The sequence below is a fragment of the Centruroides sculpturatus genome, unplaced genomic scaffold, assembly GCF_000671375.1.
Source record: "Centruroides sculpturatus isolate CEXI.00-Female unplaced genomic scaffold, Cexi_2.0 scaffold1, whole genome shotgun sequence".
NCBI classification, from domain to species: Eukaryota; Metazoa; Arthropoda; class Arachnida; order Scorpiones; family Buthidae; genus Centruroides; species Centruroides sculpturatus.
In genome coordinates this window covers 1,520,051-1,536,433 of record NW_019384326.1, presented here as the reverse complement: position 1 = coordinate 1,536,433, position 16,383 = coordinate 1,520,051, and the positions used below count along the sequence as shown (strand labels likewise).

Sequence of the window (16,383 nt, the reverse complement as noted above, 5' to 3'; positions counted from 1 at the left end):
TACAAGCCAAAGGTGAAATAACTAAATATTAAAATAACAAGCTGTCAAAGGTTTTTTGTTGGGATTGTTGTTTGAATTTTTTGTTAGTAAACAAAATAAATACATGTTCTTATTTTTAAATCATTTTGAATCTGTGTATTCAGCAACTGAGAAAGATCCATAAATCGATCAAAAACAGTTTTGTTACATTAAAATACTGTGTTGGAGTAACTGAAGATGTGTTATCATTGCTTTGGTTTGTATGTGATTTTAAAACTCAATGTCTATGGGTTTACTTCATGTGTTTTTAAAGATCCAATGGGTCATTTCAAGCCAACTGTGCAAACCTCCATGTTTGACTCCCTCCAATTTTGTTTAAACTCACACAGTATGATATTTTGCAGATCTTAGTTCAAGCTATTAAAATATTTTTCTGCGATTCTGAGCCCTCAGAGAAGGGTGGAATGATTTCCAAATCACGTGCACGTTACACAAATGATCAAATTTGTCCTAGCGTGCATTTTCAAATTTGGTGAAGGAAAAGTTATGCTAGGTTATCACAGCTGCATATACAGCAAAAAATTGTCTTCAGTCATGTAAAACTGGCATGTTACTTTAACAACTTACAACTACTTCTAAAGCCTTTCCTGCATTGGTTAATCTGTTATGTGAATAATTAACAGGTAAACCAACCCCAGATAGGTAGGCTTTAGAAATATAAGGTAAGAAGGGTTGTTTTTTTTTCATTTGAGATATGCTTAAGTGAACCTATCCCAAAGCTGACTTGTACTGTTTTTGAAGGGCAAATCTTTCCGAATGGGTCATCTCATTATTTTTAGGGACCATTAAAAAGAGCATATTTTCTTCTGTAAGAAGTCTTGTTTCCAATATTTGTCTCAGCCTCCCAAATGGAAGAATGATGACTTCAAGTAGTATTTACTGTGTGTGCTTTTCTTTAGTTTGTTTTTCTGGTTTTCTATTTGTGTTATGTAAGAATCAGCCTCTTTTGACATTGTACGTTTTTAGTGCATTTTTTTGTTTCTTGGGTTTAATAATGGGGAAAAGGCTATGCACAATTTAAATTGGAAATAAATCAGAAATTGAGTGTCACATGCCATCAGCACATTACTCAGTTAAGGGTAAATTTAAGTTTGTTCTTCATTCGAGCATTTCATAGCAGAGTTTGAAAAACTACATCTGAATACCTACTAATTAAAGATAAGATCACAAGTTGCTGAGGATAGCCCCTTCGAATAAGGTTGTAAATTTGCCAAATTGGTGCCATTATTAGGGGCATCCATACATTGGGGCACTTGGGACAGTCTGTGTTGTCCTTTACCTAATCCAAAAGGGGGCCCCAAATTCCATTATCAACAAACACCAGAAAATTCTAACTTGGCCTTGAAAGCAAGGAATGTTCCTTGCTTTCAAGGCCAAGTTAAGTTAGCCCTGGTTGCAACCAGTGTTACCTTGTAGGAATGCTGATCCAATTTTACACAAACTATGATTCAATGTGTGTTGCCCTTTTGTATAGTCTGTAGGCACCTCTTGCTACCATGGATCAGTGCAAGAAATATCTTAGTATTGATTTATAATGTTTTGTTCACTATGATGCTAATATTTAGCAAAATGTAATGATTTGATATACCAAATGTCACAGTTTTGAAGTGATCCTTTTTCCTTGGGAGGCTAGGACAAAGATTGGAAACAAAATTCTGATAGAGGAAAAGATGCTCTTTGTTATGGTTCCAAAAAGAAAAACTCCAAACCATTTAGAGATATTTTCTCTTCAAAATTGGTACAGATCAGCCTAGGGAACATGTTTACTTCAGCATATCTCTGCAAATCAGAAAGATCAAGACTTTACCTATTAATTATTCATGTGGTAATAAANCCTTTCTCACTAATTTCTAGCCTTATTAACAAGAGTACAAACGTTTTCGGCCTTCTTAATAAGCCTTCCTCGGGTACAAGGAAAGCCTATTAAAAAGGCCGAAAACGTTTGTACTCTTGTTAATAAGGCTAGAAATTAGTGAGAAAGGTTTTGTGCTGATAATCTGTGTGTCACACGTGGAAAAGAGTGAAGCAACCTCCACTCTTCTCCACTGCTTGGAAACCACAATGTTCATATTTAATATGAAGCATATCTTAGTTCAAAGCCCTAATCTATCTTACTGTGGAATTTTAACAAAATTGGAGGTGTCAACTGTGGAGGTTTCACAGCTGTCGTGGGATGCAATCGCCGGTACGGTACAGTACGTTATTGCAGACTACACCTAATCTTCGTGTCATATCTGGCTGTCAGAGTACGGGCTATGACATGAAGATTATGTGTAATATTTCACCATGAATAACACTATAAAATGACATCATGGTGTATGACTACGGATTGCAATATCGGTTATTACACTGGTTTTCAGCTCGAATTCCCAAAATTGAAATACCGGCAGTGCTATACTGATACTGGTCTTTCAGTATTTTGCTTGCTAATATAAAAATCCAGCAACGAGTTGTTTAACTTTCCAGGTAACATTAGGTGGCGCCATCTGTTATTTTATTTAAAAAACTATATCATCATAACTATTACAAAATAGCAAAAATCTTAATTTTGAGGGTAGGGGTGGGTTTTATAGAACATTATGAATGCTAATGATGATTTTACTTGTTTACAAGTAAAATCAAGGCACCCTCCTTGATAAATTACCCAACAACCCAATCCCCGCACTATGGATCCAAATACAGGTTTCAATACCGGTACTCCAGTCTTGAGAGATTCACCGAAATACCGGTTTTGATGTAATAAAACCCCTCCTTCGATATTGTAACCGTAATTGTAAACGCATTTGTTTTTTCAGAATGTTATTCAGTGTCGCAAAAGTCGGTTAACCGCGGCATTTTTCTCCGACAACGGTTAAAAACAGCTGCGTGTATGCTATTCCGACATAGAATTTAGCTTTAAAAAAAAATAATGCATCTCGGTTAACCGACATTTGGGGCGGCCTGTATAGCTTCGTAACTAATTTTTAACATACAAAATACTTTTAATTTCGTGTTAAAAAGTTTTATTTATCACATTTGTTCTTTATTACACAACTCCATCTTCCTCCGTACCCCAAATTAACGCTGGGACAGTTTCCATATCAAAACTCCGTAAGCCAAACAAGCGGCCGCCATCTGAGTGTTTATTTTTTAATTGTTAAAATAATTGTTAAATCTTAAAAACCTAAGGGGAAAAGGGAAAAAAAACCATTACCTTTACGGCAAAACCGCGCGTTATAAGAAAAAACGAAGAAGCGCTAATTCCACAGGAAGGCAGCGACTGGATCAATGTTAAAAGCTGAAAAATATAGAAAAAGAACCCAATTATTAAAAATTTAATTATGGGGTACTCAAGTAGCAAGTGTTTAAGCGAGCCAACCAATGGCATAATCCGTTTCGCACGAAACACTACGCCATTGGTTTGCTTGCCGGTTTCGTACGAAACGGATCATGCCCATTGGTTGACTTTAATGTTATACAATCAATATCACAAGTAATATAAACAGCAACCATTTTTATGGGCGTTTTTTTTTCCTGAAGGCTTATGCTTCCCTTTAATCAAAAATGTATACGTGTATGCCCCGCTGCACCTCTGAAAGTCAATTTATTTATGGTGTTTCTGTGTAAAGGGGCATGCTAGTATGGTCACATTCGGGCAAATTCTTACATAACCGTTTACTATAAATAATAAAAATAATCAGTTCAAAATAAAATATTTAAATTTTTCTTCCGAGTATACCGTTAATGGGTCAAAAGAATTTATTTTCTAAATTCAAAAATGGCTGCCAGAGTCGAATCGCTAGATAACCTACAATTTATAATCTAGTTAGTTGCCATTTTTAAACAGAAACTTCTCATGAATTTTTAATTAATACTGTACTTTTTTTAATACAACAAATCATATTCTTCCTTCTGAAAATTTCATTAAAGAAAAAAAAAACCATAAAAAAAAATGACACAGTGTATTACACGACCGCCATTTTGTTCTGCATTCTATAACATTGTAATTCCCACCACGAAATAAAAAGAGAGAATTATTGAATATTTAAAAAGCCTCAACTCTTATCGGAAGATGGAAATTAATTTTCTTGTCACATTCACGTGTGCTACGTCACGAAACACGTCTTTAATGAATTTTGATACTTGTGTACTGTATTTATAAACCCCCGCCATTGTAACACACAATGCTCTGTATTTACGTATTCTATTGGGAATTACATATATATATAAACACTGCATAAAATTGTACATTATAATATAAGAGGAGGAAATCAATTATAACCTTTATACAACGTACTGCAACGTTATATAAAAGGTTATTGTATTGATAACAGGTGAAACCTGCATAAGGTAATCATCCGTGTGTTATGTCTATGTCAATTAAGTTATTTAAGAAAAGGATAATTATTAAATAACGTAGGAAACTAGGAAAAAAATTCGATAGCGTGACAAATCGCCATTCATCAATACCAACGTGACAAAGGGTAGATGTAAATTTACGTCATCTTGGAAAAAAACAAATGGATTAAGCAACCAAAACAGAGGATCACACGGCAAATATCTTTCTGTAGAATACAGTAATTAATGATATATTGTTGCAGTAACATCAATAAAGAACACCCCCTTCGCCGAAGGACACAACGACCGTAAAATATGAAAATTACAGGCCCGTACGTGACATTTTAAGTACGATATTCACGTAATTAAAAACTGGAAATCCTGTATTATAAGTTTCAATTTTCCTGAAATTATTAATTATACACATAAACCTGGTTTTTATCTTTAAGGTATGAATTGTAATTCGCGTGCCTTACTACTCCGCCTGTTTAGAATATTTTTGAGATTTAGATCGCCCTCGCCCATTTTACGAACGATCCGATTTTTTTTTTTTTTTTTAAAGGGGGGAGAAAAACACCGTTTGATATAGATTTAACTGTATTTACCTTTAATTTTTCGGTATTGAGTAACGATTTAGAAGAATATTCCTCCATGGTCGGTAGCAGGCCCTGGATCTGAAATGATTAAGTTACGTGTTAACGAATGCATTGTTTGGGGGAAAATTCTAAGAAAATCGGCTGCACACCTTCTCCTGTAGGGATACACACATCCCTACTGTCAAACATAAGCGCAGTATTAGCATAATGTGCCTTGCAAAGTATCGACTGCACTTCGCATCCATACCTTCCACGGAACAATCCATCAATTCCAAAAATGTGCCGAAGACGACCTGGCAGAAGTCCCCTGTAAGAAAAGAGGGAAGGAAATACATACTATGACGTCGAAATTACATCATTTACGTTTATTTTAAATCACCCGGTTGCCAAGTCATAAGTTACACGCAAGAACGAGGTTTGCGTGTAACCCGTATTATTACTTTCAATGCGGGTTGATAATACAGATTTATAGCGAGGGATTCAAATGAGACGAAGTTAAAAAGTGAAAGTAAAAAATAGATATAAATCTGTTATGCGGGTTTATCTGCATTTTAGACACGTCACACCCGTGTGCCATACTCTGAAACGGGATCATCCTTTTAAGTGACGTGGCACCCTTGCTGCATGACACAGGATTTCTGCCCGAGAGAAAGCAAAACACGATTTAGATAAAGTAAATCAGGTACTCTCCCACTGAATTGGTGGCACGAGGCAGGGGTCTTCGACCTGGGTGCCATGAACACACTAGGGTGTCACTAAAATACAGTGCCTTAACACTCGCGTGTATTACAAAAAAAAACTACAAAAAAATTGCATTGATGAAGTAGGGGTACCGCGATAAAAAATTAAATCAAGTCGGGGGGGGTGCCACTATTAGAAAATGGTCGAAGAACACTACCATAAGGCAATGCACAACACGTGGGTGATCTTCCAGGAGGGAGGTGCAACCCAGGAGGACTTTCTACAGAAAAAACTGGCCCCTATTTAGGTGTTATAAATGTGAAGGGAATCCTGAAAACTCCTTGTTGGTGGGGCGCGATCCAAGTGGTACCACTCGGCCATTGTGGATTTATGCTCTTTAAACAAGTTTACGTTACCTTCCTCTGTTTTTCGTGACAGTGAAGTGAATAATAAAAATACCTTTTAAAAAAAGTGAAATCTTGGTACAGAGATGGTACATCGACCTGAATACGGCTCAAGTTTTTACGCCATGGATCCTTTTTTGGCATTCTGGTGAAGAATCTGACAGATCCCTTCTTTCAATGTTTAATTAAATATATAAAACCTTTCGAACTGATAAAAAAGAAACCAATTTCTGTTAAGGTAAAACCCGTCTAAAACGGACTCTGTAAAACGAAGAATAAATCCAGGAACGAAACCTGTCTAACGCGGAAACGGAAAAAACTTTTGTCAGCCAACTGCACAAAATAACCTGACTAGAGCGGAATTTTTCACGTGAAATCTTGTGTTTTAAATGCCCCGTAAACAGGTTGACCTACATTTAATAAAAACGAAAACAAAATGGTAGTAAATCATGATGAAACTAGTCCACTATGGTAAGTGGATCCAGAGTAATTCGTACACCAGAACCATCGATTTTTTTTTTTAATTAGGGCATTAAGAATAAACAATAGTAAAATGGCCTTTAATCACGTAAGGCACGCAAGGTCACTCACCCGCTATAGTGGTGAAGATAATACTGGAAAAGCAGTCGTCGAGTAGTCTCATCAAGTATCTCAACTTGTAATGTACTTCGCTCACTTTGTCCGTGTTAAGGGTGTTCTGAGCCGAGAGCTCGGCTCTGTCGTTGAAGTTCTGTATGAACGCCATAAGGGGTATGGCACAACCCACGAATAAAGCGTGGGGCAGAACGTTATATAGAAGTGAAAGGCAACTAACTATGGTGGATAGGAATGTCTTCCACGTTACAGACGAACCTGTCTTAGAGATATAATGAGCGACACTAACGAGGGGCGAGGTGTATTGTTTGTCCTCCATTTCGGACCATATATTTTGTACGATGACACACAAAACTGTAACACAGGACACGATGGATAATAGCATGCACCACTTCTTGCTCGTTTTGTATATGTGATCCGTCCGGGGATGCAAGTCGTCAAGTTCGACCGTCCGTCCGTAAGAGGTGCGGAAGTTTGTACTCTGCTGATTGGCGAAAGCGATGACGGTGGCCGTCAGTTCCGCCTTGCTCAGGTTCTCGTTTCGCTGGCTGATCGAGTAGGCGTCCAAACTCTTCAGATAGGTTTTCAACCTGTTTCCGATGAACAGGCAATGCACGGACAGAAAGGACGCTTGCCATAGTAGTATGATGTCGAATACAGTGAAGTTGTAGTCGGCTGGATTACTCTGTAAAAATTTCGTACATTTTAATAAAGGAAATTATAATTAAGTCGAACCTGTTAACAACGGCCATTTCCTGGAAACATCTTTTAAAAAGCCACCGCTGTTTGGATATTATTTTATACGCATTTAAAGATAAAAATTCGTGAAAATGTAGTTGCCATTTACAGGTGGCCGTTGTTAACAGGTTTGATTGTAATTTAAGGTTTTTCAATTGTTATATCGCAATATAGCGTCGAAAACACCGTATAAAGTGCCCGACTATAGAAATATGGCCGCCATTTACGGGTTGCCGTTGTTGAGAGGTTCGACCGTACTTTATACAAAGATTATTTCTAACTTTTTCCAATAATTATATGGCAATCTGGTGTTGAAAAAATCACTTATAAAGGGCCTTTTTTTGTCAGTCCTCTCCCTGCACCCGAAAGGCCTTACTTTTTAAATGGTATTTTGAGGTGATTTTATGGTAAAATCTTGTATTATTTAATTTATGACTTTCGATCGAGCGGTGAAACTTTAATTATTATCCGGTTATTTTTGTGACGAAAACACAGGAAATGACAGAAGAGAATTCGATTTATCAGCCGCGTTAACGGAAACTTGATGGCGACATCTGTTCTCCATTGATATATATTTATCTTACATGCGGAATACATCAATAACTTTGGCGTTAGAAGAAGAATCAAGTGGTATTTTGCATGCAGAAAAGAGTGAAAGACCCCTGGTCTTTACATGCAGGTCGATGACCCTTTCGTTATTTCCTCGAAGTTTTCTTTTATGTATGCGAGTTTTTTTTACGTGTTTCTTCGATTATCCGACGCCCCGGCACCCTCAAAAATTGTCCAGTTATTTGGTCAACCGACTTTTGGGCCACCCTTCCATTTACATTCTTCTCCACTGTCGAATGTATTCTAAAATTACGAATTAATTCCATAGTAACTTGCTTGATTTTTGCCGTGTTTCCAAGAACTGTACAATTGTTATACAGAAGAGGAGTGGGGGGGGGGAAACTTACATTCTTCTCTGTATTTTAATCTCTATTATTAAAAATTGCCTTTTATGTAGGCCAGTGTTTCCAAGGGTAATTATTACAAAGGATAATGTAGTAATAAAAGTGAAAGCAACCTCTAACAAAGCCCGTTACACGCGTCAATTCTTCCAAGAAATATCATTTGTAGGAATTACACTCGCTGGTGTTTCCTTCTAAATTACACACACACACACACACACACACACACAGAGAAACTTTACGGTATTTTATAGGAGTGTATTGATCAACTGTACCAGACATTAATACACTAAAACCTCTCAACAACGGACACCCGAAAGGGAACGCAAAAATTCGGCCGTTGTTAGGAGGTTACTTCGTTTGCATTCCGAAAAGGAACGTTCTTGGTTTAAAAAAAAAAAAATGGGCGCCGTTTGTCGGTGTCCGTTATTGAGAGGTTGGCGGTTCGATTGCAATTTTATAAGTAAAATTTAATTAAAAATCGAGTCTTGCGTGTTCATTACAATTAACAGGTTTAGGTAGAATTTCTTCCTTTAAATTAAGAGAAATTTTTCAAGTTACGCTTCTAGGAAAGTAACAATATTTTAGGGGGTTTTTTCCCCCTTCATTTTCGAGAAATGGTTACGTGAAAATATTCTAAGTTGCATAATAAATGGCACAATAAAGCTTACGTAACACTAAAATGCCTGGAGTTTATACACTTTCCTGTTGTTTACGTGTGACCATTTCGTGTTACGACACACTCGTTCATAGATCTGTTACGTTACGATAAGGTAAAGTAACCTGATAAATGCCTACTAAGAATACATACTGTTACGCTACTCCCTTACATTTCGCGTAACTTCCCTTAGAGTTACCGTGTAGACTCGGTTACGCCAAGCGTATGCGAGTTTAGCGTATATATCAGTGTTATGCGTAATGATTAATAATAATAATAATAATAACAACAACAAAGTAATTACACATTTCGTTTGTTGAAGAAAGTAAAAGGGTTCCGCTCTACTCTCGGGCTCCATAACGGGCCCGTTTCAAATGTAATGGGCTATGCCATTGGTCAAGTAAGTGATATCTGCTAAAAATAAATGAATGGTAATTGGTTGACTTTTAACTCTTGATCCACGATTGTGAATACGGCCGTAAGAGGGCCTTTTAATCATACCTTTCGCGGATTTGGTGCCCCACAATGAGGGCGACTGGGGCCCTATTTTATACATTAGAAAAAGTTGTAATCAAAGACAGAAATTTCTTTTATCGACGGTCTGTCCCGGATATGTTGAGACGGTGGGACCCTCCCTCACCATCGTACTGTACCTCACCGATGGGATGACCACGTGGAGTTTACCGAGTTTTCTTCACTTGTTTAACACCTACCTTCCTATAGAAAGCCTTACCCTTACTCCACCCATCCAATCCATTGTGGGCCTGGCCGAACACACAATGGGCTTGCTGAAGAGGTCGTCTTAGTGCCCACTAGGCGAAAAAAAACACGGGAGAAAACGAGAAAAACCATTTAGTCCCATGAACATTGTGGGAAAAGGCCAGTTTGTGGGTGATGGTAGCATATTTGAGGAGGCATTATGATGACAGCACGGAACTTCAGGTTTTTGCAAGAAGTGAGGCCCATCTCTCACGATTAGCGATTAATTAATAAGGAACAAAAATAGTAATGAGCAGTGGATGAAATTCTATGAAAACATAGACGGGTATGGCTTGGTTTTATTCGTATATGGCAACGCGACATTTGGGCTATCAGCCAGGAGGAAATGCCTCTAGAGGAATTCCTATGGAAAACTGGCCCCTAATTAGGCGAATAAAACCGGGAAAACTTCACGTGACAACCTGTTGAATAGGGCAACTACCAGTATTCGGTGGTTTTTATCCAATCGGGGCCACTGGTAGTCTGGTCGGGTATGGATATGAGTTGATGCACAAGATAACGAAATAAGAGAATATGGATACTTCGAAGAATTCTTGTTCTTGATTCTAAAAAACAACACGGATATGGTAAAATTGCACTGTTGGGACTTTAACAGAGCTGTAGACCGTATCAATAACAGCATGATCAAAGAAACTATGCCTCTACATGCCAACCTTCGCGAGATATTTGCTTGCAAATACGGAATCTCAACGGCAGTTCCGATCGCCATCTTGCTTGCGGACGTCATGTTTGCATGTGGCACTGGGCGCCATAACGGCGACTAGTGCCTATAACAAAGAATAAATGCATTAACTTCTAATGACTTGTCTACAGCTCTGTTAAAATCCCTTCCATCTGCAATTGCATCATGAAAATGGTTCGGTTATAGCCCCACGTATCGCGTCGCGTACCAATCGCTAGCGTCCATCGCGTCAGAGACGAAACAACACGCAATCCATAAATACAAAATTAACATTTAAAATTAACCATAAAGATTTTGCTGAAATATTACCAACACGACTCCTCCACTACGGATTTTTCCTTCTGAAAATATAACTTCAATGCTCGAATTTCGTGGAAGTTTGAATAAATCATCCATTCTCCTCTAATGGAAAGACTAATTTGCATAACAGCGCGCGATATTAAAAAATTATTAGCGATTGTTTTCTCAAGTCATAGTTTCGTAAGCTACGCGACGGATGATGCGCGTCACGCGATAAGAACCATTATCTAAATAACTGCTTTAATTTATAATTTTAATTAATAACAAAAATTTTTAAATGAGTAATCAAGCATTCTTCCAGATTAAATTCGATTAGAGTAATAAGTTGGCAACGGTGTACGAATGCCGCCAGATTAACGTCGATTAGAGTGATGAGTTGGCAACACTAGTCTGGAAGCGCCGTTTTGTAAATAAGTCATGCTGATTGTCAGGAGGGTACGACTGGACCAATAAAATAATTTTGATAAGTTCTTGAAGATTCTTTTTGCGTATTAAAGTTGTTTAAATCGAATATGGATACTAGTAAGACCAGCAGTATCAAGTTGTTACTATTAGAAGCATGGAAGGAAAGATGGAGCGATGTCCAATGGGGGATCCACATTAAGAGAGTCCTTCCTCGAGGTGTAAGCGGAGATGTATACGATTTGGCAGATTGTATATTGCAACAAGCCTTAGTTGGATCCGGACCCAATCATTTGTTCCTCTCCTACCTAACGCACTGCTTGAGTTCGCATATCGTGTCCTATGGCGCGGTGCTGCTGAGCATCAGCCGCTGTCAGAGTTTCTACAAACCGTACTGCATCCTCAGCATGTTGGACCTGCTGAAGAACATCCAGCCGAGAGTTAGTTGCAGAGGAAACGACGAAGAGTGCATCACGCTATGCAAGGCCATGGTGAGCATCTCTCACTGGCTCTACTCGTGCCTCCACCATTCCTTGGCCAAGTTGGCAGAATTGAAACAGAGCCCCGAACACGTCTCCATCATGGAGAAGTCCTGCGACGCCCTCAAGTACGTCTGCAACTCGACCTTCATGAAGGCTCTGCTCTATGTCGGTAAATTTGAGGATCAGGGAATGTACAACCAGTTGTTGTACAAGCACCAGGAGCTAGAGAGTAAGATCGGCCAGATACAGAATTTTGTAATCTCGAAGGAGGTGCTCGAGACCGGTCTGGGACTGATAAAGGCCGTGGATAATTTGCCGTGCATTGCCAGCCAGAATATGTACAGCAGCTTGCCGAAAAAGCAGTTGTTGTTGTGTAGTCTGAATGCCATGATTGCCATCGATGCTATATTGAATCCGGCCAGCGACATACAGTCGTGCGTTGATCAGTTGCTGCTCTTGCAGACGCTCCAAAATCTGACATTACCGGAACTATATTGCAGAATCATTCAAGCCTGTTTTATGGGTCTGGTGGATGCCGCCGGTAGTTCGGAAGATTTGAAGTGGGCAGCATTTACTTTTCTTAAAGTTCCACACTTAATTTTACAGATTCATAACACTCAGTGGGGACAAAACCCTCAGCCGAGTAATAAAGGAAGCGTGGAGTTAGAACAGGGTATCGAAAAACTATTGTATTTTACTCCTCTTCTAGATCTTACGGATACTAAAAGTAACTGCGATTGTTTACAATACCTACTTACCGAATTATGCAAAGTGAAACTCATCACGCCGCCACAGGTAGATAAAATATTACTGCACAGGCAGAGCGAATCGCAGAGACAGAATTTGCCTCGTTCCGAACAGCAGACCACTCAGGCGGGAGCAAATTTGATCCTTCGTGCGGAACCGACAGTGATCAGCATCCTGAAATCTCTGGATTCCGATTACTCTAAAATTCAGGAAGCTCTGTTAGGAGTGTTATGCCACATGGTACCCGGTAAGAACTTTGAACTGATCTTATCCGCGGCAGCCGCGACGGGTAAATTGCATGATTTTGCTACGAAACTCATTAAATTTAACGAATATAATAAGCATAGTAGAGAAGAAAATGCAAAAGCTTCTCAGACACGGGCTCTCTTGTTCGACATTACTTTTCTCATGTTGAGTCATATTGTTCAGCATTATGGAAGCGAAATTGTAACAATGAGTGTCGAGACAAAGGATTCATTTTTTGCCATGTGGATCTCGGAATGTTGGGTAGAAGGGGGAAAGTATAAATGTCCGGACATGATGCTTTCAAAGTGTGATCCGATTAAAGTGGACAACTTATTATCTCAGTTTACCAATCCGGATGCTGATTTCAAAACGAATCTGGTGAAATGGCACGAAGTTTGCATCAATGCTCCGATGGCAATTAAAGAAATCTTAATTGCTTGGGAGTACGGAGCTCTTTCGACCGATAATGTTAAAATGATTCTGGACAATGTTAAAAGCCGAATGTGCTGCCTTCCAGTTTGTATCTCTACCTGGCTTTGCAATTATATCAACGTTCTACATCATGAAGAAAGACTTAAACCAATGAATATGCTCCAACAGTTCATGACGCCACTATCGGTCGATTCTGGTGCAACAGCCGAGGGCATAACTGGAACCGGAAGCACATCGAGCGGAAGACAAACGCCACAGCAAACGAGTCAAGACCAGAGTAATATTTTTTACAAAGAGCGTTCCACTTTAATGGCTGGCATGATAAAGAAAATGATGTACGATTTGCATCCTCCCACTCAGACGAAAGCAAAGGGAATGCCCGTCATTCCGCACGGTTTAACGAGCCGAACACCAATGTGGGACATTGTGGATGGTATTTTCTGGACCGCGCACAGTCATGGATGGTTGGATTTAAAAGCCATACACAATCTGGACACTTTATTGTGTGTGGGAGGAGGACAGTGGTTCTGCGATACTTTAGTCAGATTTGCACTCAGATTCGAACATCTAGACGATTTGCACAGAGCAATCGATTTGGTTTTTGGTTTATTTCATCTCGATATCGAGGAATGTGCACTGGCTTTATTAGTACATGTTTTGCCATCGTATCTACACAACGAAGTGCGCCAGGAGATGTTGGCGGAACCACGAGGCTCTGCACTTGCACGTTTAGTAGTCATGACAACTTACGCAGCATTGCAAGTAAGACAGAGTTCAACATATGCTAATAGAAAATACATTAGAAAACACAGCTATAGAGATATGGAAATAGAAGAAATTGAAATAGATCGTGGAAGGCCGAGTAAGATGCGCAGACTTGTGAATGACACGGAATTGTTAGAGGATACTCCTTACGGTTTACAATCCAGCAGCGAAGATCATCTTCGAAACGTAATTTCTGATCCCATTAAGAAAGCAATCGCTGACATCATGAGAATGTTAATGATGATAGCGGCAGATTCTACCATCAGTCAGAAATCAGTCTTCCCTCTTGTATTTTTAGAACAAGTAATTCTCTGTGCTAAAGACCAAGCTTACATCATACTACAGTTCATGCCGCTTAGTCTAGTGCCACAACTGATCAAAACATCTCCGGAACGGCTCTCTCATGAGCTAGTCCTCGCCGTTAGTAGTATGCTGACACCCAGATCTCGGAAAATAGTCGCACGCACGCTCTGTCAATTGGACGTTATGCAGCAGAGAGAGACTTCTTGAATTACATTTGCAACATAATACATACCGACTTTTTTTAATACTTATTGATACATTAAATGTCTACAGCATGTAATAAAATTATAATATTGTGTGATTTAATTAAAACATGTCAAGTATAAAATCACATTATCCAGGATTAATATACTTTGTGATGCAGTGTTTTAACAATAAATTTGCATACAACCATATGTGAAATGAATCTCAAAGCCCAGAGATTTGTTATTAATGGATCTACATGTTTAGTATGATGTTTCTTCTTGCATCCTCTTGGAGGTGCACATTTGCATTTGTAACCATCAGAAAATTTGGCACAATTGCATGATTTTGGCTCTGATTGCCATTGGTACATCTCTTAAAGGAAACTAGAGGAGGAAACCACAGACTGAAGTCAGACTGTAGAGTGGCTATGTTTTGCCACTATGAGGGCAGTTTGCAGACAGTGTCGCAGCTCTGACATCAATCTGTACAATTTTTCTCTAGGAATTGCTTTAAGGCTGTGTACACACTAGGCATTTTGCATTGCGTTAAACACGCGTTAGCTCGGCATTAGAAGAGCGTTTAGTGGAGCATATGCACTGGCTCAGTTTGGAAATGGATGTGAAAGTAATTGCTTATGTGCTCCTCCTCCATCGTCGCTATAAAAGACGATGGCAGAGGCAAAGAGAATTTTGGGTGCACCCAATATTACGAGATAGACTGATGCATGGAATGTTTGCGACATTGCATCCAAAACTAAGATAAAATAAACCCAAGTTTTTTAATTCTTTTAAAATATCTATAAAATCCTTTGACAATGATTGGTCTCTTAGATTTCATCAATAAATAGATTGAAATGATCGTTCTCCATTTCGGCCAACATACGTCCACTCTACCCGAAAACGCGTGATTGAATGTATAGTAACATGGCAGCACATATATCTCAAAGTGCTCAGCTGATGCCCGCAAAATGCGCGTTTTAAGAAAAATCTATAAATGCGCGTTTGAGTGTGTATGCCTATGCAGAACTCTTGGTTCTTTAAAACGCGCGTTTAAAAACGCCTAGTGTGTACACAGCCTAAGAGAAGAGCTCTCAAACAGAGATGAGATATCAAATCATGAAGTTGAGCCATACATCATTTGAGTGATTGCCAATGCAACTGGGAACCTCCAAGAGGCTGTGAAAACGGACGGCATCATATTGAACACACAACTCCATTAATGACAAATCTCTACGTTTTCATTACTCATTCCACATATGGTTTGTACCCAATTTTGTCAATAAAAAGTAAATGGTATAAAGTATTTGTATACCCTTTTGGTACCTTAGTGAATAGGGACTTGTGGGGCTAACTGGATGATGAGAGAGTTTGCAGACAACCTCTCAACCTTGGCATCAATGTGTTTTCTCTAGGGTTGCCTTTAAGGGGTGTATCGAATGGAGATCAGAGAGAAGGAATTTCTGAAGATTATGATTAAAAAAATTTTGTTTGGCTTTTCATGTATCAATCATTGTAACCACTGCTATTAAGTACCATGCTCCAAATCTGAGTAATTTGTTACTGCTTTCTCAGCAACCTCACGATTGATGTTTATTTGCATGTTAAATATTGATGTATATTAAAACTTATTTCAGAAATTACATTATCTGCATTTTTCCATCATCAAAAGCAGCGTGCCGACATATGTATTTTCATTAAATTTGCATATAGTATGCCTTAAGTTACTTGCAACGGTTAATCTTGTGATTGTTTACATGTAAATCATTTTAGTATGTGTATATACATGCAAGATATAACTGATTCAATTGATGTTCTGCATCAATTCAAGTACAACCTTGAAAAGAAAGGGTTTGGCAATTAACAAACAAACATCTTTATTATATTAATATAGACATATACATTTATCTGCATTGCAGAAATATACTCAGTCCGACACAGCAGACAAAACTTGGCAATAATCATTCATTTGAAACATAACTGATGTACAGTATTTCAAATAATAGAGATCTTAAAATCGATAACATTATCACATATTTTGTAATTTAAAACATAAAAATATATATATATTTTACCTCATCTAAT

At 38.4% G+C, this 16,383-nt stretch overlaps 2 protein-coding genes across 3 annotated transcripts; one reads left to right on the top strand and one right to left on the bottom strand.

Moving 5' to 3' along the window:
• Positions 1-2,352: 2,352 nt before the first annotated feature.
• On the bottom strand, positions 2,353-10,863 carry LOC111627811. Of its 2 annotated transcripts, none has more exons than XM_023371463.1 (6): positions 10,749-10,863; positions 6,629-7,316; positions 5,102-5,259; positions 4,962-5,030; positions 3,233-3,316; positions 2,353-3,153 (listed from the first exon to the last, which is right to left on the bottom strand). In XM_023371463.1, exons 1-6 carry the CDS (start codon positions 10,833-10,835, stop codon positions 3,097-3,099), a joined length of 1,143 nt encoding a protein of 380 aa, XP_023227231.1. In that variant the 5' UTR covers positions 10,836-10,863; the 3' UTR covers positions 2,353-3,096. The 2 variants fall into 2 exon arrangements, with proteins under 2 accessions (XP_023227231.1, XP_023227236.1); XM_023371468.1 differs by having other exon boundaries at positions 10,724-10,840.
• LOC111627802 (mediator of RNA polymerase II transcription subunit 24-like) lies at positions 9,297-16,313 on the top strand. Its single transcript, XM_023371451.1, has 2 exons — positions 9,297-9,377; positions 11,041-16,313. The coding sequence occupies exon 2, from the start codon at positions 11,252-11,254 to the stop codon at positions 14,321-14,323; it is 3,072 nt and encodes a 1,023-aa protein (XP_023227219.1). The 5' UTR covers positions 9,297-9,377; positions 11,041-11,251; the 3' UTR covers positions 14,324-16,313.
• Positions 16,314-16,383: the final 70 nt, after the last annotated feature.

What these genes read in the sequence shown, in the direction of transcription:
- LOC111627811 (XM_023371463.1), bottom strand. Translation starts at nt 10,835, where the DNA reads ATGGATGATTTATTCAAACTTCCACGAAATTCGAGCATTGAAGTTATA. An exon ending in GTGTATCCCTACAGGAGAAG is followed by an intron (nt 5,031 to 5,101) that starts GTGTGCAGCCGA and finishes TAATCATTTCAG; the next exon opens with ATCCAGGGCCTGCTACCGAC. An exon ending in CGCGCGGTTTTGCCGTAAAG is followed by an intron (nt 3,154 to 3,232) that starts GTAATGGTTTTT and finishes ATAAACACTCAG; the next exon opens with ATGGCGGCCGCTTGTTTGGC.
- LOC111627802 (XM_023371451.1), top strand. Translation starts at nt 11,252, where the DNA reads ATGGATACTAGTAAGACCAGCAGTATCAAGTTGTTACTATTAGAAGCA.